The sequence below is a fragment of the Pteropus medius genome, unplaced genomic scaffold (assembly GCF_902729225.1).
Source record: "Pteropus medius unplaced genomic scaffold, Ma_sr-lr_union100, whole genome shotgun sequence".
In the NCBI taxonomy this organism is placed as follows: domain Eukaryota; kingdom Metazoa; phylum Chordata; class Mammalia; order Chiroptera; family Pteropodidae; genus Pteropus; species Pteropus medius.
The window spans coordinates 23170139-23193832 of NW_024354875.1; the positions used below are offsets into that span (position 1 = coordinate 23170139).

A 23694-nucleotide genomic window follows, 5' to 3' on the forward strand; every position below is an offset into this window, starting at 1 on the left:
AATAACACACAAGAAACTGTTTACAGGTATTGACATTGGGGAGTAGAACTAGGGGTCAGGTTAGATTTATTTTTCACTAATTTGAGTGTGCAATACTTTCATTAAAGGAAAAAGAAAACTAAAAAATAGTCTTACTCTCCAAACCACACCCCTCGAGGGGTAAAACAGCCTATGTGTTAAATTTCCAGGGGTACTGAATTAATTAATAACCAAATTTCTAGGCGGGAAGCATAATTCAATTTTCTTGGGGATTTCTTAAATGCAACAAATTACCCAAATGCAGGTGCTTGAGTTTAGGATGTGTTCCAGTGCACACGTGAGGCAGTATCCTGAAATTTCTCAGAAACTTTCAGAGAATCTTTGAAGGGCATTAATTTCCAGAAATTAGGCAAGTAGATATTCACTCTAAAAAGATATATGCCTTTATTTTGTAGACATAGGCTGCTCATAAGGTTGGTCAATAACTGGCATAAACCAACTACTTAAATGTTACATTTGCTACTATTTCTGGGAATTTTTTTCCTGTGCTAATTTCAGTGGCTATATAACTGAGGAAGTAGATGTGAAGCAATTATGTAAGGATCGTTCAAGAGATTTTAGGACACCTACATCTGCAGTGAACAGTCCAATCCAGTGGGCATGTCCTAGCCGGTTGAGGATAACAGTGAGGAAAGACTGGTGATACTGATCAGTAATGCTGACCAGTTCTGCTCCATGCATCAGGCAGGTTTTTATTGCTGTATACCAAGTCATATTGGCACTAATTATTTTGTAAGTTCTGTTTCCATATTCTAAGGTATTAGGGGTTGGATACATATCAGATGTATTTACACCATGTCCAGAAGTATCTAGAACAAGAACAACAACAAAAGTCATTTGTAACATCTGGATGAGAAAGGGGAAGGCAAAGCTTAGCATGGAAACCTGTCACAATGATCCATGCTGTTGTCAACATCAGCGTTTTTCTTCCCAGAATTGACTATTTCAAAGTGAGGATACTACTTGAAAGTGGAGGTGATGCTAAAGAATTAAAACACTTAAGAAATTTAATGAATGAGTTTCTTTCAAAAACATAAACATAAATTGACTATTTCTAGCAGGTTTCCCTTGTCAAACTGACCGCGCTTTGGTGAATCTGATTTGGCCTCCTGTGGTGGGTTTCATTCTGCTTGCTACAGGCTGCTCTGGCAGAACTTGATACTTATTAAGAGAATATTGACATATGTTATGTAGTCATATACCGCACTGCAAACAAAACTTTACAAGTGTGTATTTTCAAGTATAACGCTTTATTAAACTTTTGAGACTGTTTGATAGTTAACTATCATGTTTAATGTTTACATGTATAATTTCTATAAAAAAGTATAAAAAGTAATAAATGCTTAGAAATATACATGTTCTTACAGTTACTATTAATCTCACCTGTCAGAGTCAAGATTTATAAATTAAAAGGCGAGATTTTTGCACATGTGATCATTGGTGCTTTCTTGTTTGTGAGCAGCTGTGATCATGTAAAAACCAAGCCTGTGTTTTACGTACAGACATTTCCTCTTTAGTATACGCACTTGCCTTTTTGTTTGTATTATATTATGTACTAGGACAGGCTACATTTTGAAAATTTAAAACACAAGAACAAGGTAAGAATTTCTTAAATGTCTGATCCATGCTGAGATTTCTCTCCGTACACTGGTTTTATTACATTTGGGTTTGAAAAGGAGTATGGTGAGGTGTGAATAGGTCGGAAGACCTCCAACTCAACCTTCATCCTGACCCTATATGGCCAAGAAACCTTAGGGAATTAGTTAATCTCTCAAATCCTCCAATTTCTGGTCTGTAAGATTAGTAAGGCTTTCCAACAGAGGGGTATAGGTAGAATTCAACACGATATCTGCAAAGAGCACTTAGTGTAGTGCCTGGGGGGTGGTAGGCACTCGATAAATGTTACTTCTTGCTCCTCTCTCCTCCTCTTGTCACACTCTCCCAAATCAAAACGACAAAGTGGGAATTTGACTTTTACCTGAAAATGTTACTGCAATATAGCAGTAACACATGTGAAAGCCAAGTGAAATCAAACTATTTATCAAGTAAATTGTGGCGGACCACATCTTCATCATCTGTTTATTCTTTGTGAGAAGGCTGTTTGACAGCTTATGTACGAAGTATAAGGTTATTTATACAAAACCAATATAATGCAAAAGTAGATATTTAAAAATGATAACAATTAGTAAAACTAAAGTAACTGAAATTCTTTGTATATGTGACCCAAATACCAATTTAATTGCTTTTTCCCACTGTTACACGTCTATATTTTCATATGTATGAATTTCTCCTTACGGAGTTGATTTCATCAAGTTTCAAAACATAAGTGACTTTGAGCAACATGATTTTGCCACCCATTTTGGCGAAAAAGAAAGATTTGTTGGAAACCAAGTTCAATTCAAATTGGAGGTCTTGACTTTGCCTTTGTCCGATATTTTTATTCTTTCACACAGATAAGAGACTTTAGGCTATAAGCCCAATAAAAACACATTTATATGGCACATAAAGAGGAGGACCAGAATTTGGGTATTTATTGTAGACTAAAAGAATTTATGTAGTTGAATAACATGTTTTAGAAATAATAATAATAAAAAGAACAATCATTTTTTAAACATATGCTGAGAACTTGCTAAGCACTGTATATACATAGAGTCTGTGAGATTGTTATTATTCCATTTTATAGATGCACAAATCAAGGTTCCGAGGAGGTAAGAAACTTGACTGATAGTTTATTTACAGAGGTGGAGTAGGAACCCAGAAGCGATGCAAACTCCAGTGCCTATGCTCTCAACCACCACTACTCTGTACTTTCTCCAAAAGAACATATATGTCAATCCCAAAAATATCAAAAAGAGAAAGTGGTCACTGACTCACTGTTCACTTGGCTATGAGTAATAGCGTGGTTTTGAGATTTCATACCAGAAATCATTAGGGAGTCTCATTATCAGATCTAAAACCATGCTCCATGCCATATTTAGCTACAGAGACCATTTTTAGGGTTTCAAGAAAGAAGTAAGTATGGAGTTGGTTTATTTTCTTGACTCTTTTCCAACATTTTCTCAATGTCTTTTTTATTGCCTGAACAGACACACAATCCCAGAACAAAGCAATAAAGTCTTTTAATATGACCAAAATGGATGCATAAACTTGACCATCAGTTAAGTGGCCTGTGCAGCCCTTAGAACCCCACTGGAGGGCATAATCCTGGTAGTAGAGATTAAATGACTATGTGTATGTAGCACTCAAAGAATCACTGCCTAGCACTGTTAGCTATGAAACTGTCAGTTACATGGATGTAAAACAAATATGGAATAGAAGAGTGGGCCATGAAAATGAAAGGAATAAAAAAGTAAATATTTCTTACCTTGCAGTTTCTCACAAACAAATCCATAACCTTTTCCACAGTCTTCAAAATACCATTTTCCAGTGAAATGAAAATTAGGATTACTTGACAGCAAGGCACAGAGAGGAATGTGTTTTTCAACTTCAGTGGTGTTATGACTTGGAATCTTTAAAAGAACACATGTTTTTTTAAAAAATAGTAACATATAACATTCTTAAAATACTGACTTTTTACTAAAGACATAAATTTTAAAATTCAAAACCCATTATTTTTTGTTTGTATTTAATAAACCTGTCCACAAATCATTTCATGACCTGAAACATAAATAATTTTTGTGATTAATAATTACATTTATGAAACATGAAAATTATATAAAATTACATTATTAAAAATTAATATATTAATAACCGACCAATAAAAATCTATGCCTACAAAATATAAGAAGTAAAAAAACTTTGGTAAACTAGTCTTGAATTGAATCTCTTGCTAAAATAATTTCTAAAAAATCATCTTGAAACTTACATTTATTATATCAAATGGAGACCAGTTGGAATATGCCACAGGCTTTCCATTTAGCCATTTTTCATAATCATCATTTTGTAATCCTATCCACACATTAGTAGTCTGGCCAAAAAGATTCATAGTAATGAAAGCTGAAAAATAAGAATTATAAAATTTAATACTGTATAAATTATTTGGATAATCAGCCAATTCTGTTTATAGATATGAGTTTATTATAATGACAGCAAAACTTAATTACCAATCATCATAATTTGTTACTTTGTCCTTATTAAGGTAATGCAGTCTTTTTCACATTTGTTTCAGTTTAAATTGACAGAAATTAACTGGCTAAGCCTAGGATTTTACCATATCATCAAGAAAACAATTTCCAGTGTTCACTCAATGCCTTTCTTAACAAAAGAGGATTTATTTGCTATTTTTAAACTAAAGTAAATGATTGTCTAAATATCTAATAAAAGTGTATAGCTAAATCTAAAAGGATCTAAAAAATTATACCATGCAATTAAAATTGACTATACCTCAGAGTATTTTAGCTATTTTGAAATGCAGATCACAAATGTGTCTTTATTTTTTCCACTACTACTAGTGAGACAAAAAGCTCCAAAAATTAACAGTTTATGAGTAATACAGGTACTAACTTTTACAGATGTCATGACATAAACCTTATAGGTAAATCTGAAAATTTATGAAAATATTGATTTGGAAATGTTAGCATTTGGGGGACTATTTTAATAAATATTTGAATAAAAATGCTTATCTTTGCCTGACTGAATGTCGAGTACCTTGCTCCACCTCATTTTCGATGGTGACCAGTGTTCCCCCTTCTTCAACACAAAAGCTATGAGCAGATGTCCAGTTCTTCCAACTGCTTGGGTCTTTTGGGATTTTCACCAAAAGGCACTATAATAAAAAATGTTTTAAAAGAGCGTTCATTTCTGTATTTTTATAATGAATTAAAATTTTTCCAAAGATACCAAGGATCAGCCTTGAAAATTCTTTACAATTATCTTGAGCAGAAATGACTCATTTTTTTTTTTTTTTTTGAGCTGCTCCAAAGCGTAAAAGTCAAACGAAGAGGACTAGTTCACAGGGTGATTAAAGCCTAACTTGCATTTGCATCAGGCAGGAACAGAAACAGGAACGTTTATTTTCATGACGGATATCAGAATAATGTCTCCTGCTCAATGAAAAATAGTATTTCTTTTAAAAAAGAGCCACCTGATTGCAAAGATTATAGTGGCAGATTTTAATCTAAAAAATTTTTCTGTGAGTGGCTAATAACGGCTTAGTTTAATTTCATTTGCAAATACACGCCCTTATTTTCAGTGAGAGAGAAATGCTGGGGAGTCAAAAGCACATTAGGTATTTAAATTCACTAAAATCTTGGAATCAACTGTGTGGTCAGCAAGTCCATGAGGAAAAGCCAGAAAAGAAAACAGGAGCCCAGTGGGAAGAGAAGCTAGGGCAGGACCAAAGAAACCCAGGAGGAAGACACGAAGGGTAGGGTACCCAACAATGTCAAATGAAACAAAAAAAGAAGGCTGTAGAATTTTGCAGTGAGAGTTGGTTGTTACTCATGAGGGAATCATGTCTGTGGCATGTCTGGGGTTACTCATTATGGGATGAGAAATGGAACAGTAACTACTAGGCAGGCAGGACAGAAAGGGTTGAAGAAAAGTCCCTCTGCCCTGCCCCCTGGCACCTTCTTTCCCCCACGTGCAGTGAAATTTAAACATGTCCCAGGACCAAATGGAGGGAGTCAGGGGAGAGAGATAAAGGAGAAAGGCTATAACAGATCAGGCTAAGTTCCAGAGAAGTCTGAGACTTTATGCAGAGCATATTCCATAAGAATATTCTCTCATCAATGAACATAGAAAATCCTGGTCATTGATAGGTCAGATCTCAAGATCTTGCCACTGAGAAAATCCCAGCTACGAGATAATTCTAGGCTAGTGTGGAAGCCCATCCTTGAGAGAGCCTCCTCACCATCCTCCTCTGGAATGACATCCTTCCCCATCCTTCTTTAACTTCTAAATTTATTAGTCTCCCGTCCCCCCTACTCCCATCAAAAATCCTTACAAAGCTGAGGGACTAAATATTGCTCCTCTTTGAACACCACAACAAAGAAGACACCAATAAATATTTATGGAATGAAGTAAAATCCAACAGACTCTGAAATGGTTGTCAAATGACATTCTCACGTATTCTAGATTCAGATCAGTGGTTCTCAAATGGGGCCATTTTGCTTCTTGGGATATTTTGATAACATCTGGAGACATTTTTAGTTGTCACTGTGTAATCATGCAAATCTTCACTTTTTAAAATGACTTTTTCTCTTCTCTTTCTTTTTGCTTCTAACTGGTCTTGTGCTCACTTGCTTCTTTTCTTTCTTTATCCTTCTACAAACTGCACAACCACTCCCTTAATCATTAAACCCTTAGATCAGCATCAAACAGTCTTAGAAACAAAGTCTCAGGTCTGTTGACCAGAGAAACAGAGTTTCATTCAAACTGAAGATAACATCTTGACTTCAGCATGTATTTCAGCTGCAGAACCAGAAAGGTGGAACACCCTACTGGCCATATCCCCTTAAAACCAGATAGAACGATGGCCATGACTGACATCAGGACCTGATGCAAAGATCTGCTGCCTCCTACCCCAGCCCTGACCAATCAGTAGAATCAACGACCCCAACTCCCTTAGCTACTAATGGATTTTCCCCTATGTCAGCAGTCCTCAACCTTTTTGGCACCAGGGGCCAGTGCCCCTATGAGAATCTAACGCCTGATGATCCGAGGTGGAGCTGAGGTGATGATGCTAACACCGAGAAAGTGGCTGCAAATACAGATGAAACATCATTCATTCCTCCGCTTCTCACCTCCTGCTGTGCAGCCCAGTTCCTGTGGCCCAGGAGTTGGGGACCCCTGCCCTACATAAGCTATCCTCTAGAGGCCATCGAGAAGCCCGGTCTTTAAGTTCTAGCTCACCTGTGTCTCCAGGCTTGGCACCAGTTCCTTAAGTAAACCTCCACTTGTCCGTGTCACCTTTGGCTCTGACACGTGCAGGCAAAATGAACCTCTTGAGTTAGGTAACAACAGCTCGAGGAAGGGAGGTTGTTATTGGCATCTAGTGGGTAGAGACCAGGAATGCTGCTAAACATTCTATAATGCACAGGTCACTCCCTCAGAACAAAGAATTTTCCAGCCCCAAATGTCAATAGTGCCCAAGTAATTCTTTTCAGAACTCAGTCCTGATCATATCACTCTTCAGGTTAAACCCTTCATGGACCTTCCACTATTCTTAAAAACCGGAAACCCTGATCTTGCCTGACACTGAGTTACCAACTAGGAGAGGAAGTACATTTTCAATTCCGGTTTCCTTTACCTCATTTGCTTCACAAAGAAATGGAACTGTCTTTAAAGGATTTTCGTTTTACAACAACTGTCCTTTTATCTATTTCTTTCAGTTTTCCTCTTTCCTCTAATTACAAATTCCAAAGAGCGACACAAACTAATTATTAGGAAGTCTTATCATTTAATGCAAATTCACCTTGTGTTCAGATAGTCACACTAATGAACCATTCACAAATACCGATGAACCTCATTGGTTCAGTTAGCTCAATAAATCTCTCCAGAAAACACACACATGCTCCCCACTCCTTCCACCCCTCCCACAAGTTTGCCTCAGCCAAGATTTACTAGCTTGACTATGAAAGTGTAGCCTCTCATTACCAGGATTTCATTGTTTCTAAAAATACATCATATTTACTAACACACTTCAAAATTATGTCATTAATAATTAAAGCAAAGCAACAAGATGAAGTACAGCATCCTTAATTTTAAATTGTTTATTTATCTACTAATTTGCAAAATGTAATCAAGTTCAATGCATGTCTGATTATGACTGTGAATTAAGGATATCCTCCTGTATTCCAAATGAGTTTTGAATATAAAATTCCTTTTTGTCTCAAAGTCGTTTTGAGGTCAAAATTTGAGAATGGAATTCATGATCTTCCCCCCAAACTTGGTCCTTTACCAGTGTTCCTACTGACACTGAATGACAGTCAGTGCTGCATTAATACAAGCCAGAAATCTGGGAATCATCCCCACCCTCTCACTCCGCCACTCCTTCACCCTTTGGAAATCCTATTTCTCAGTCCCCCATCATTCCCACTGCCCCACAGTCTCCGTCACCATCATCTTAGCCCAAGCTACTAATCTTTTGCCTGGACTATTGAAATAACTTCCTAACTACTCTAACCTTTCTTGCCCTTGCCCTCTTCCAATCTATCCTTGGCACTGAAGCTTGAGTGATTCTTTTCAAAACTCAATCCTGATCACGTTCCTCTTTAGTTATAACCCTTCAGGGACTTCTCAATGCTCTTTGGATAAAAACCAGAAACTCTAACATGATATCGCTCTTGCCTACTTTCATCTCACCTCTCATATTCTGGGTCTCTATGCTTCCTTTAGTTTCTTCCATAGTTTCTACGTCACATTGTCTCTCATCACAGGACCTTAGCACACACTGTCCCCTTACTTTCAATGCTTCCTGTCTTTGTGACTACCTCTGCCAGGTCCTCCTGTTACACACTTTTATAGAACTTTGTAACTCTCCTTCATCACATGTGTCACATTTTTAAATCATACAGTTATTTTCCTGATTGATTTATTAATGTTTGTTCCCCCTCTAGTCTATAAACTCCAAAATAAAAGATATTGTGTTTATTTTTCCTCACCATTGAATACCAATAGCCAACATAGGTAAGTTAATGAATGAATAAAATGATAAGAATTTGAATAAACTTTTTTAAAAAGCAAGGAGAATATTTTTTAAGGAAAAACTATGTTGTGCATGAAATAAAATGATGGTTAATCCCAAACCAGATGTTGCAAAGCACCTATTAGCACTCCATTCAGGTCCCTGAATAAAAATTGTAAGTAGAAACGCAAGAGTTAATCTAACACACACACACACACACACACACACACACCCCTAGAATTTCTTCCTTTTACAACTCTGCTGTGATTAGAATCTTAGACGACTCACTCTTCCTGGGGTAATCTCTGGCCAAGCCTCTTTAATATCATCAAATATGAGGGAACTAATTTATGAACATTAGAAAAGATGCTTAACTCCTGATATCTCAGTTTTAAAACTCTAAAAGGCAGATAATTAGTTAACCTACTAAGATTTTTCTTTTTGTTAGAAATAACCAATAAAAGTCCTCAAGAGTTGAAAAACAAGTTTAATGGGACATAATATATTGAAACTCATTCAGAACTGTGAAGTGAGTAATGTCTGTCGTTGCTATCTCCTAATTTTCCTTCTCTAGCTTTATTATTATTATTAATCAAGGGAATCATCTCCACTGGGGTCTTCACTGCCTTCAGCTATCAATCTTATTTCCAGCTTTTCTAATAACTGATAAACCCACTTATTCCAAGGTATAGATGACAGATGAGTCAATCTCAGAAATATTTGTCTTAAACAAAATAAAGTGTTAAGGTAAATGAGTAAGACTCCAGTGGTGGGATTTTAGCCATTAATATGCAGGGGAAGGCACTGTGGATGGGGAGACACTTGGGGACCCTGCAATCTCAGCTCCATCAAAGGTCACCTTCTTGTGAAGCCTTCTGTGATGATATCCTTAGTCATCAAAGCTTCAGAATAATTTGAAGACTAAGTTGTGCTTCTGTTACACTGCTATGCAAACATTGACTACACTTTAGAATAACCTAGGGAGCTTTTAAAGAAATACCCACACAGATCAATTAAACCAGCATCTTTAGGATGTCACCTGTACCTTGATATTTATAAAAGCTCACCTGGTGATTCTAAATATTTGATCCCTTATCTAGCTATTAGTTATTAATAAAGGTTTTTTTTTTTTTTTTTAAAGTCTGTGAGCTACACGAGGGCGTTTTAACTCTGCTTCACAGCCAGCTTCAGAAAGCCCTTCTCTTCTCACGTATGTGTCTGTGCTTTACTCAGGTCCCTTTCTTGTCATTTTAAAGGAAGCTTTTGCTTGCTCTTTGCATCGGGTTTACTCCACCAACACTGCTGCCACGCCCATTGTGTACGTACTCCCTATGCTTACCCAGGTAGAAACATGGAACAGAGCTAAACTGTGTGGATAAAAAACATTTGGGAAAAAGGTATTAACCAAGGGCTGAACCAAAATTAACCATTGTGAGTTTCTAAGAATTATTTCTCTAACGCCAAGGATTTGAGTTGCCATTAATTTCCTTAAAACATCCTCTTTTGCACTTGGAAAGAATCACGAGTTAGTAACTAGAATGGTTGTATTTATTCTTTGGGAATGGTCACTCTCTGTATCAAAATGGTGATTTTTAGACAAGATAGGCATTTCTTTGTGCCTGTTCCTTATACACACTGCCAGGATGCACTTGTTATAATAGTTGTGAAAAACTAGCAGGTACAAGAATTAAGTAAAAATAGAGAAAATCTAAAGAAATGAGCTAAAATCATAAAGTGCTTCGAAGAAAATTTAAGGGTAAATCTTTAGGACCTTAGATTTGGCAAGATGTGCTTAGATATGACACCAAAAGCATGAGCAACAAAAGAAAAATTAGATAAATTGGACTTCGTTAAAATTAAAAACTTTTGTGCATCAAAGGACATTATCAAAAGAGTGGAAAGACAATCTACAGAATGGGAGAAAATATTTGCCGAGCACATATCTGATAGGTGTTGAAATATCCACGGTATATAAAAAACTCCTACACTTCAACAACAAAAATCCAAATAACTCAATTTAAAAATAAGCAAAGGATTTGAACAGAGATGATATACAAAAGGCCAATAAGCACATGAAAAGATACTCAAAATCATTAGCCATTAGGGAAATACGAATCACAACCACATGAGAGAACACTACACATACACTAGGAGGGTGAAAATAAAAAAGACAGATAATAACAAATGTCGGCAAGGAGGTGGAGAAATTGCTAGCATACACTGCTAGCAAGATTATAAAATGCTGGCAGAATTACACTGCTTGTATACTGCTGACAGGATTGTAAAATGGTTCAGCCACAATGGAAAGGAATTTGTTGATTCCTCAGAAAGTTAAACATAGAATTACCACATGACATAGCAATTCCACTCCTAGGTATATAACTAAAAGCACTGAAAACAGGGACTCTAAGATATACCTCTATGTCAATGTTCATTGCGGATTTATTCACAATAGCCAAAAAGTTGAAGCAACCTAAGTCTATCAACAGACGAATGGATAAATAAAATGTGGTATATTCATACAATGAAATATTATTATTCAACTATAAAAAGGAATGAAGTTCTGATACATGCTATAACATGAGTAAACCTCGAAAACATTATTTTAAGTGAAAAAGCCAGGCACAAAAGAACAAACGTTGTATGAATTCACTTACATGAAATATCTAGAATAGGCAAACTCATAGAGATAGAAAACAGAGTAGGGCTTATCAGGGGCTGGAGGGAATGGAGAATGGAGAGTTATTGCTTAACAGTTTCTGTTTGGAATGATGATAAGTTTTGGAAGTAAGAGTGACAATTGGACAACATTATGAATGTAATTAACATCACTGAATTATACGTTTAAAATGGTTACAATGGTGTATTTGTTGGTAAATATATTTTATCACAATCGTCAAAGGTTTTAGTATGTCTTAGTAATACTCAGTATCCTATTAAATATTACCTATAAGTTTCTCATATTGAAATCTATAAATAATTTACAACTGGTAGAAGAATTTTATATTTGAGAAAATAGGGAGCAAAGTATAAAATATTAAAAATAGTGCATCTTGATACTATATAAAGTTTTAGAGAACCACTATATTATTTTAGGAAATAACTCTAAGTGCCACTGGCTGATTGTATCATGGCGCTAAACTGGTGTGGGAATTCTTAAGTTCTTATACGAAGTGGCAGCTGTAGAAAATGGGCAAGAGCACCATACCCAGGGACAGAAAACCTGAGGTTGATTCTGAGCCTGACACTTATTCACTGTGAAGTTTCAGAAAAACCACACATTTTTATTAGCCTCAGTTTTCTCATATGTAAGGTGGGGTAACAATTCTGAGAATTTAAAAAATTCAATAAAGTAGGAAATATATATGAAATCATCCAGCAAAAATAGTTAGTCACAAGGTAGAAGAAACCCAAATGTCCATTGATGGATGAGTGAAAAAACAAAATATAGTATATTTATAATGGAATATTATTCAGTCCTAAAAGTGAAAGAAACACATGCTACAACATATATAAATCTGGAAGATGTGATGCTAAGTGAAATAAGCCAGTTGCCAAAGGACAAATACTCTATCATTCCACTTATGTGCAGTATCTGAAGCAGTCAGACTAACAGAGACAGAAAGTAGACTGGTAGCTGCCAGAGGCTGGGGCGAGGCAGAATGAGGGGTTGTTGTTTAATGGTTTCAGAGTTTCAGTTTTCTAAGACGAAATGGTCTGCAGACTCACTGCACAACAATGTGAATATACTTCACACTATTGTACTATGCACTTAAAAATGGTTAAGATGATAAATTCTATATACATAAATTTTACTACAATTAAAAAAAATCAGTGCCAAATATGTAGTTGGTGCTAAATATATACGTGTAAAATCTAAATGGCCACATTTCACAAACCAACAATGAGAGGAAAATCGCAAAGGAGAAAATGCCCTTCCAGTAAAACTGAACATATAAAGTTAAAAATTGGCTGTCCACAACCAAAGAGCACTCATTTATAATTTGGGATGCATTTTAATTACTTCCACCTAAGGCTTATAAAGTCGTTTTATTATACAGCGTAAGGAGTAGAGGGGAAGTCTTAGCTTTAACTGAAGGCAGCATCTGAAATAAAAAATGTGGTTTACAATATCCCCACTGGAAATTTTTTAAAAAATTTAATTCTGCATGGAAACACCAGCTTTATGAGGCTCAAGAAGCTATTGATGAGCCGTGTTATTAGTTGGTCAATTCACAAGGCAGGCGGAGCTCTATGCTGGCTTCAGGCAGAAAAGAAGGAGATAATGGAGTCTAGGCCCTCTGGAGTTGAGAGTTTATTTGGGAGCAGGGCTTAGATACACACACACACACACACACACACACACATGCATCACATCTAATAAAACAGCCATACAACACAATGAATGACTGAGCCAATAGCAAAAACTGAATATACTAATTGAAGGATGATGTCAAGGCTGTTTCTGATACACTTCTTATTCCATCCAAGAGGTTTGTCCCTAAATTGAAAACTTCTCAAATCTCTTGAAAGTTGTGAAAAAAAGAATTTCAGGTCCAATGAACAAGTCATGGTTTTCAAATTAGTATCTACAAAAGATAAACAAAGGCAACTTTTGAAAACAAGTTTACCTTATAGTTAAAATATAGCCATCCTTTGGGACATGTTCCATGTTGTTTCGGTGTCTCTTTCTCTTTCTCTATGACTCCAATTTTTTTCCGCTTACAGATACTAGGCATAGAAACTGAACACTCTTCACTAGCCCAGAGTCCTGGAGGGGAAAATGGGTAAAAAATGACTATAAACAATGGTGACCCTTTGCAAACTTTCTCTACTGAACACTATTTTTATGATTGTCATGGGTTATCAAGTTTTTTTTTTAATCTAGAAACTGAACTAAATTTAACTACTAATCATAGAGTTCTCTAGTGACAAGAGCTAACTGGGCAAGGTGCCAAATCAGTAATTCTAATTCAAGAATGTAGAAATTTTGCAAATGCCAAAACCAAACAACTAACTAAATAAATACTACAGTTGAAATCATAGAGCTGATTCATGTTCTAAGAATAATTGACTTGGTAAGCAAAAGAATCTTTGTAGAGTAATATTTTTGTTTTAAAATATTCAATGTCAATGTAAAGAGAGGGAAAAGATTCTAAAACAATAGATGGTCATTTCTACTTTCTAATTCTTTAGAAGATATAATAATTTAGAAAAATTAACTCATGAACTTCTAAGAAGAAGGTCAGAATATTGACTCTTGAACAAAGCAAGCACACATGTAGACATGTCCTCAGGAAGATATATCCCAAAGTCCTAAGCCTCCTGGAAAATGTTTGTTTTTTTTTTTTAAATTTAGAAGTGCTATATTTTCAGAGAAGGTTATAGAATTCATTTCGCTAGCATTCGAGTTATCAATTCCAGAACAGTGCAAGGATGCATGTAAATTGCAAGGGTACAGTCAGTTTTCTAGTATGAGGGATATAAGCCAAAAAGATGCTGGCATTTTGAAGGAGGGGTGGAATGCTATTTTCAATGCAGATTAGCTGCTATTCTTGCAGAATCACAAAACAGCCTTTCTGTAGGCTGTTGTGACACCTGCTGGCAAAAGCGAGCTGATTAACCACAAGGTTTTTTTCTTTCCTTACTTTCTCTGAAGACGTGCCTGTACACCAAGGATTGTTTTTCACGTTTATCCCACTCCTGACTTGAGGCACGGGTTCATTATGAAAGTGTTAGAGTCGAAAACATCATTACCTTTCATTGGACTGGAAGAGTGGGGTGGATATGAGTGGACAATCAACCCAAGTAACACTGTGTTAATAAATAGAATTAACAAGACAGTCTTTAACATACATATATTTCTAAATTCCACTTACAAACGGTGTTCTAAGGCAAGCAGCAATTAATGCCAGGTATTAAAAAAAAAAAGAATATTGAATTCAATGAATGTTTTTCTTAAATTGAAAATTGGAAGTAAATTTCATAGTGATTAAAGATCTGGCCAATTATAAACTGGACACTTAGAAGAGATTTTAAAAAATGGGCCCATACTGAAATTTCATAGAGAATAGTATTTGGCAGGCATAGTTTCGACCAGTTTCAGTGGCCCCATTTTTGGTGCTGTTTTGGTTCATGAGGAAGGACTTATCTAGATGCAAATTATTTTCACCTGAATGCGTGGAATAATTTGTAGGAATGGCTGTCCTTAAGCCTTAAGACTGATGAAATTGGACACATTCAACTAAAAAGCAGAATAACCAAACAAAACTTTCTCACTGAACCAATGCAATGAAAGGCTTCTGAAAAGTATCAGTTTGTATTATAAACCCCAAAATAGATGAGTAAAATAACCTGTTATGGATGAAATGAAGCCACATCTCTGGCTCTGATTATTCAAAGATCCTTCTCTTCCTTTGTCCCAATTCTGGTATATTACTGGGGCTCCATCTCTCCAGCTATAGGAAAATTAAAAATTTTAAAGTCTTCTCTCATTCTGCTTGTTCAATCTCTAACACCACTTCTGGAATACTGGGGTATGAATTGAAGGCATAATATTTTATTAAATTTAAAAAATTCTCATATCTTGGGCTAGGGAAACTAAAATTTATAAGCTAAAGATAATGTTCGAAGCCTATTCAACAAATTGATCACTAAGATCTAGTCTCGTCACTCTGCAAATAAGACCTGTCAAACAAAATTAAATGCAAATTAATCTAGGTCCATACCAAAATTCATCATTGGCGCCTTCTTCTCGAAGTCCAATCCACCAATTTACACCATACTTTGATAGCTATTTAAAAAAAAAAGAAAATGTCAGCATTTATTTTACTTGTTTTTCCTTTTCATTATTAAGATTAATGGGTTGCTGTTAATAGCTTTCTATTCTTCAGTATTTTACCCAATTATCTAAAGAAGAGTATAAACACTAAGGCTTAGCATCTTGAGAAAATCTGAAACTTTATTATTCTAAAATATTCCCTCCTCATTATAAAGAAAAATTAGAATCAAACATTGAAAATAATTTTAGTTTCGTACAACATGCAATAAATATCTTTCTTACAACTTTCCCTATGTATTTGAAAGTAAATTTTCTCTCATAATTGGGATTTTAAAAAAATATTGTAAAGTAAAATATGATGTAGATGCCTTTTTTTAACTAAAAAATTAGTTGTCCATCTTCTTAGTGATTTATAAAAGTTCACCGCATATGCCACATTATTTGAAAAAACAAATCCAAAGCACAAAGACATCAATAGTAAAAAGATTTTGAATTTTAAGCATTAGTCTGATTAGTAAGCTTTTAAACCCTCCCCCATTCAAACAGAGAGACACAATATAGGACAAAACAACACTATCAAGTCCTGTTTCCAGTGTTTGACAACTAGAAAATTATCCCTTATGTATTTTATTAATTTTACACTATTATTTATCACACAAATCTCAGTACAATAAAGTATGAAATTGAAACACCATGCGCATGCACGTGTACATGTGTACAGACACGCATTAGAACAGATGTAATACTGGACTTATGACCCAGGAAATTGAAATTCCCTCTTGAACTATAAAAGAGCAAGAGGCAGTAAGCATTTCTCTAAGACCTCTAAATAGATATACTTTATTCTGTGTGTGTATGAGTGCATGTGTGAAATGTAACCCAATGTTTTATGCTAAAGACCTGTTAATTTGAAGGCATTATAAATTTAAATTTGAACTTCTATTTCTTCTGTAAAGACTTGGGAATACATTTTAAGATACATATATTTTTTTCTATATGAATTTCAGGTCATTATAAAACAGAACCTCATAACTCTTTAACATTCTAATTTATAAACAGGTATTTTTACTCCTTAAGCAGTGTGGCTATCTGCCATATCAGCAATTTGAAAATAATGCAAGATGGAGCAAGTATAATTTTGGATCCCTGAAGTGTTGTTTAATAGACGTGTTCTTACATGCTAAATTCATATTCCCATTGTCAGACTTTGGAATGGGTCCACTGAGACTGGCTGTGAACTCAGTGGGAGAACCACAACAATTTCATTCAACCTAAAGAGGTCTCATGTGCAGCAATAGTGGCAATCATGGCCTGATTGTTCACTGCCCCAATTAAGGACCTCTAAAGAGAAATTATAACTACTGCATCTTAAGTAGCATATTCATTACCACCTCAATTACAGCATGGTAATCCTCCACATGGCATATCATAACCTGTTGTGATTTGGAACAGAACTTCAAAGGACAAGCTAGAAGATACACAGGGTGAAAACTCCAGTGTGAAAAATGGATATTTTAAATTTTAGCATAGGTATAAAACCACAACAATAGAAGACATTAATATTCTTTTCTATAAAAGAATATTAAAAATGTGATATGACCATGGATTTCATATCAGTTATGTTTTGTTACAGACAGCTATTCTAGATAGCATCATATGGGAAGAACACTTACCAAAAAGAAATAAAAAACAGCAGCGGCCAATATATTAATCTACTAAACAATTTTTCTTCATAATGAGGAGGAATATTTTAGAATAATAAAGTTTCAGGTTTTCTCAAGAAGCTAGGCCTTAGTGTTTATGGACTTCTTTAGATAACTGGGTAAATACTGAAGAATAGAAAGCTATTCATTTCTTTAAATGTTTCCATAAAAACAACAAAATGAAGTAATTTCAAGGGTTTAAAACACCAGATTTAGAAAATGACTAATAAATTTGATATATTTTTGTTAGAAATATTTAGAAATAAAAATTTAAAAATAAGAGAAAATCAAAATTTAAAAAATTTAAAATCATGCAAACACAGAATAAAAATGTTAGCCAAAAGAATAAATTGGCTAGTAGTTCATGTCAAATAAATCCTAAAGAGTTTTCAGGTTTTTGCTTCTTTTGGCCAACAAGATGACTCAAAAAACAGGTACTCAAAAATTCACTCTCATGATGTTTTGGGGTCCATTGTTATTCAAAGAGAAAATACTAACTCATCACTTTTCCAAGATGGACACATTTTGTTAAAAAAAAATTCTGCGTCAGAGTTGTAAAATTGTACTCAGTTTTCTTTTTTCAACAATTAGTTCTCCCCAGCTAAATGTTATTTTTGTTTTTCACATATCTAAGTTACTACTCTTCCTAGAGGAGCTATACAACACATGAAATTTTAAAAAATTCACTTATTCTATTCTTCCTGCCCTTATAAGATGGGTGCGTCATAAAAGTGAATGGTATGAGCTCTACATGTTTAGTTCATCATCCTGGAATAAAAAAATAAAATAATTCATTCTGCAAGATGTTCCTAATTAGATATGGGATTTCTTACTTATGAAATGTAAATGGTTACCATAAATACTACCACCAACAAAAAGGGCCTAACACAGTCACAAATTATGCAGAAATAAGAATTGCTTTAGAAATCTACAGCTTTCTTTTTTTCTAGATTAATATCTTTTCCCTTTGGCTTCCTTGCCCCTTTCTTAGTTTCCACATCCTAAACCGTCTAATAATTTTATTTTGTAGCACAGTGTAGTATCAGATCAGTCATCTGTTCATCCATAACAATGACAGGGCATTCTGTATTAACATGGTCACAGGATGGGTAACAATTTGCCATATAAGACACCACAGGGTTTTTCTTGTTTGAGATCACAACTCTTCAACTAGATCGTGGCACTGATGACTTCTCAAACTGCTAAACCCGTGGGTTTTACTGATCCCTTTGTGGGAAGTATTAACTTTACCATTCCCTACTGGCTTCCCAATCACCAAAGACTGGAAGAGTGAAATCAGAAAAAGTTAAAGAAAGAAGACCTGCATATGTTCCAATCTTTGTTGGAAAGATCTAAGAAGCCCTTCATTGCTTATATCTGAGACAGAGCTGGAGCCATCTTTTGGTTTTTAGAACTAGCATTTTAATATAATGAAGACATTATGCTCTTATATGACCCTGGCACTGCTGTTCTGCTACTAGCAGAGTGTTTTTTAATGATGTCATAAGTCAGATGGTCTGAGTTCAATTTCAAATTCCACCACTTAGCGGCTGAAACCAAGTCGCTTCACCTATTTGGAGTCTTAGTTTCCTCATCTGTAAAATGTACTAATATTGTACTTCCAACAGAGAGTCCTTGGAAAGATGCCATTAAATGTTACTACTTAGCATAGCGCCCGACACTGCTACAAGTACTGGCCAAATATGAGCTGTTTATGAAACGTGTACTTTGCCATGCTTGATGGATTGTGATGTTTTGTTAACATTATGGTTTGGGCTTGAGTGTTCCATTTGCAGGACCGGAAGGGTGGTAAAATGGCCCACAAACCAATAGTGGGGAACATCTGGTTCTAGTGGTTGGTCTTCCATTGAGTCTCTGTGGGACTGTGGGGTTGTCACCTGCCCTCCCTGTTTTTCGGCTTTTCCATCAAAATTCAGAAGTAGTCCTGACCTGCCTACACCTCGCAGGCTGTGTGGGCATGACACAGGATTGCAGAAGTGAGAAAGCTGAATGAGTTGTGAGGAAGACAATTCTCTTACAAGCAAAGGATGCTTTAATAGAGAACATTTTAAAAGTCAATTTGCAAACATGAAAAGATGATAGAGTGAGAAAGGACTCCCAGAGATCATGAAATAATGCTAAATTATATTATGGAAAAAGAAAAAAGGCTTTTTCTTACTTTCAAACATTTCCTAGGGAAAATTGGGAGAGAGTTTTTCCACCTTTAGTGCCTCCTTGGTAATTTGTACACATGGCTCTCTTTTTATATACTATGTCGTATTATTTTCAGCTTTTTAAAAACAGACTGTATCTTGTTTTTGTGTCCTTGATATTTTTGTGTTTGACAAATACAACAGTACCTGACATATACATAATGCTCAATAAATGCTTGTTGAAGAAATACACCAAAAATGTACTCTATTCCTTGGGAGTCTATTTCATTATTTAACAGGTTTTGCATGCTCATTTCTAATTAACCCATCTCCTCAAAAGATTAAGTCTAGTCTTTCTCTATCTTAAGTTGAAATGGAAAACTCTCCTTACCATTTTCTGTGTATTGAGTCTTTACAGACTTAAAACTATTGTACTCTTGTAAGTAAAATTCAAAAGTTTAAAACAGCTATGAACCACCTCCCAGGTACTCTTAGACCTTCATGAGGGTCTTTATTTTCCTCCATGCCATTTCTCTGTTTATCTGTTTCTAAATATTATATAGTTCTTTTCTTTTTAATTTAAATTTTATTTTTTATATTTCAATTACAGTTGACAATCAGTATTATTTTACATCAGTTTCAGGTGTATAGGCTATTATGTAACTCTATTTTCTCATATTGATTATGGTCTTTCTTCCCAGACTAGACTATAATCTCCAAAGGGCAGCAATTTTGGTCTATTTGAATCCCTGATAGAGCGCTGGCCCCTCGAAGAGTAGATTGAATAAATGTGTTGAATGATTGAGTGAACTTTACAAAAGCAATAAAGCTCCACTTACTTACCATGTAGCTAATAAAGAACGAAAAAAGGGAAATGACTGACCAACATAGTAAACTCATGTTTCCATTATTTTCTCTTAATCTCTATAACAGAAAAAGTAAAAAAAAAAATTCTCAAAAACTAGGGCTTTTAATGAAACTTAAATAAATGCCTGAAGTCAAACAAACAAACAAACAAACAAACAAACAAACAAACAAATAATTCCCCCAAGGATGGAAGAAGGAGCTAAGCTCTAAATTTCTCATGGTTAATTGTATTCAAGTACCTCTCTTATTTTGCTGTGGATGAATTCTTGCTCATGTGCAGAATGAATTGTGAGAAGATCACTGTGCAGCCAGCCACAGACAAACTCAAAGGAAGACCATTCTGAGGCATAGGTATGAAACAGGTACTCTGCATTCTGATAAAAGAGCCAGGGTGCATCTGAAAGAAAAATAAACAATGCAAATGATGCAAAAATTATTGACTGATGTAATGCAGACTTAAACAGGATATGCTATGATTGACCCCAAATTCGTAATTTGGTCACTCAGCATTAAAAAAAATCGTGTGTATGTGTGTGTATAAATAAGTATATTTATACATGCATAAATAATTATATAATTTTCTTAATTTCCTTAGTCTATCTCATATAAGAAACCATTTGTATTCAAAGTCCTGGGATAGATGCATAGTTTAAAATCATGTATTATGAAAATGGAGTTAAGCTATAATATTAGTCTTTAATCATATATAATGACACTTATTAATTTGATTATTTATTCATTATTAATTTGTTAATTTTAACAGATTATTTCTAGATTGACATAAAAAAAGAGAGGCTTGATTGGAGGACTGTAATAAGACAATAATGATATGTAATAACACATAATTAGAAACTTGAGGACTGCTAGGATAGTTCTTACCGTACTGGTACCAGGGGGGAATCTTGGGTCTCACATCTGCAAAGTGAAAGTGAACCATCTTGAGTGACCTTTCTTCGCAGGTGTGCTATCTCTGAATTACTTCAGCTCTAGACGCAACATTTTGTATTTCGCCTTTTAAAAGACCATTTAAAAACCAGGTATTTTGTGCTGTTTGGTATATGATTAGTTCTCATATTTGAAGAGGAGGCTAAAGAGAGGCCCCTGATTAAAGAAGAAAGGATGAGAGCACTTGGTGAGGGCCTATATGTCACACACTGTGCTAGGTGCTTTTACTTACTCATTTGACAAGTAATTTTGTTTGCTTGTAATGTCATCATGATATTTATTCGATCGTACTTTCAAAATATAATACTCCACAATATAGTTGATTATCCTCATTTCCTGTAACTAACTTAGCATATTGCACTGGAGTCATCCTTTCTCACTCTTTGCTAAAAGTGCAATTTAGTTCATCACAAAGATTGTTGGTAGTATGGTTCAGGATGCTTACATTTTAGATCTCTGTAACTCTTCACTTGGGAAAGTGCTACAGATTATTTGAAAGCAAACATATAGTAAAGATCTTATTAATATTTTTACCTTTTGGAATTTTGCATATCCACTCACGTTTCGAACCACAGTATGAGGGCAGCAACGTTTTATTTGCTTTATAAACAGCACAATTTCTTGTATCTTCTCCAAAATAAGTATTGTCTAAAAATGAAGAGACAACCTGCAGCAGATGAAGTTCGTTACTCTTTAACAATGATCCCCCACGAAAAAGTTTCAAAAGATCAAAAAAGGCACCCTTGTAAATAAATCACAACAGACTTTTGGAGGAAGCTTCAGAAATGTCTGGATATGATTCCAGTTAAAGATTTTTCCATATTTGTGAAGAATGAGCTAATCAAACTTTAGCATTTTTTTCTTATATATATATTTTTTTTCTTAAAAAGAGGCGTGCTACTCCTTGCTCCAGAAGGAACAAATCAGATGTGTGCTTCCTTCTGAACTTGCACTGTTTCTTCACTGCCAGGCTTAGGCTAACCCTGGGATCCTGGGTGAACTTAGAGGCTCAGGGATAGGTCAGATTTGGGTCTCAACTTTGACGTAGATTCTTTTGTATAAACACTAAACTTTTAGTCTCCAATCACTAAATTCTCAGTCATCACTAGCTTTGATCAGGAAACTATCCAACACTTTTCATGAGTGATTACACAACAGGGGTATTAAATAAAGATTTAACCTTTTCAATGATTTAATGCCTATTTGACAGAAGAGTAGATGAACCACAAGTAAAATTAGGGTAAAAATTTGGAAAAAAGAGGATGTTCCGAAATCATTTATACTCCTCAAAGGTGTACACAGTCATGCAACAATTCATCTAACTTCAATACATATAAGCTACATGAACTCCGATTCAGAGAATGGCGTGAGTTTAAATATTCATTTTGTCCAGTGGGGAGTGATGAAGAACTCAGTGAACTGCTTCATGAATTTATCTCATTTATTCTAAACCAAAATTGTCTATTCCTCTTCTATTACTAATGAGTTTGTTTTACTAAAACAGAAGGAGGTGTTTTCAACTTCTCCATACTATGTTTCATTGTTAAGTGCCATGTTAACGTTAACTACCCAACTGTGCCATGAAGTGGCTGACGTTTATGGGGCAGGTCGATCCTGCTCTGCCCTTTCTGCTTTCTGGGCCTCAGTTTCTTCATCAGCAAAATAGATGGGTGGGGCTGGGCAATCTCTAATCCCCTCCCACCCTCTGGTCCAGATGCCCTTTTCAAAGAAGCAGTACGTGACTGAAAACTTTATTATTATTTGTAAACTAGCATGCCCTTATTATTTTCTTCCCACTATAAGCATTTAGCTTTTCCACAAATCCCTTCCTTGATGCAGGTTTGAACGCTATCTATGTAGTGGGCCTGGAGATCTCATTTCTCTTTACGGTTTCAAACTTGCCTCCTGATAGATATTTTGCCAACTATACATTATAACACTGTGGTTTTGGAGGCAGACAACCTGGGCACCAATCCTGCTCTCCTATGTATTATTTTAGGCAAACTCCTTAATCATTCTAATACCTACTGCATTGTAAGGATGGAATGAGGCCATGCAGGAGTACACTAAGCTTAGTACTTAGGACATAACTGGGACTCAATAAATAGGAGCTGCATTAAATGATCACTGCAGGCTGTTGCCAGCCTCCCCATTTCACAGGTAAAACTGAATAACTCAATTCTGCACGTTTCTTCAGAGGGATCCCATTTCAATCTGGGATACTACTTTATTACTTCCCCCATCCTCTTGAGGAAAATGTGAGAATTCCTCATTGCACCTGAAAAAATATGTAATAGTGAGTTCCCTCTTTCCTTCACAGAGGTTTTTACAAGTATGAGACTGAATGAAAAGCAAGTCTTTTTTTTTTTTTTTTCCTCCCACATAACTTGTTTTGCCTGGGAAGGAGTTGATATTTCTGTCTGGCATTTCTGTCCTTTTAGAATGAGATATACTAAAAATGATTCTTTTCATTGTGACATGGACAAAGGTACCACGCTCACATAATAAGGAGCTAAGCAGGAGAGGCAGATGGGGTAAAGGGAGCCTGGTATTATTTTAAAAGCATTCTTCTCTGCTGGA

General features: G+C 35.3%; 1 protein-coding gene across 4 annotated transcripts in view; it reads right to left on the minus strand.

Annotated features, from left to right (window-relative positions):
- Nucleotides 1-23694, minus strand: part of PLA2R1 (phospholipase A2 receptor 1) — a 93085-nt gene that overhangs the window by 7662 nt on the left and 61729 nt on the right. For all 4 annotated transcript variants that reach the window (XM_039855984.1, XM_039855983.1, XM_039855982.1 and 1 more), the window contains 10 exons: nucleotides 21649-21781; nucleotides 21049-21084; nucleotides 20409-20566; nucleotides 15394-15458; nucleotides 15020-15123; nucleotides 13297-13436; nucleotides 4687-4804; nucleotides 3905-4035; nucleotides 3404-3548; nucleotides 610-848 (listed from right to left, as the gene is read on the minus strand). In XM_039855984.1, the coding sequence (XP_039711918.1) occupies nucleotides 610-848; nucleotides 3404-3548; nucleotides 3905-4035; nucleotides 4687-4804; nucleotides 13297-13436; nucleotides 15020-15123; nucleotides 15394-15458; nucleotides 20409-20566; nucleotides 21049-21084; nucleotides 21649-21781 (1269 nt within the window). The remainder of the gene's footprint in view (nucleotides 1-609; nucleotides 849-3403; nucleotides 3549-3904; nucleotides 4036-4686; nucleotides 4805-13296; nucleotides 13437-15019; nucleotides 15124-15393; nucleotides 15459-20408; nucleotides 20567-21048; nucleotides 21085-21648; nucleotides 21782-23694) is intronic.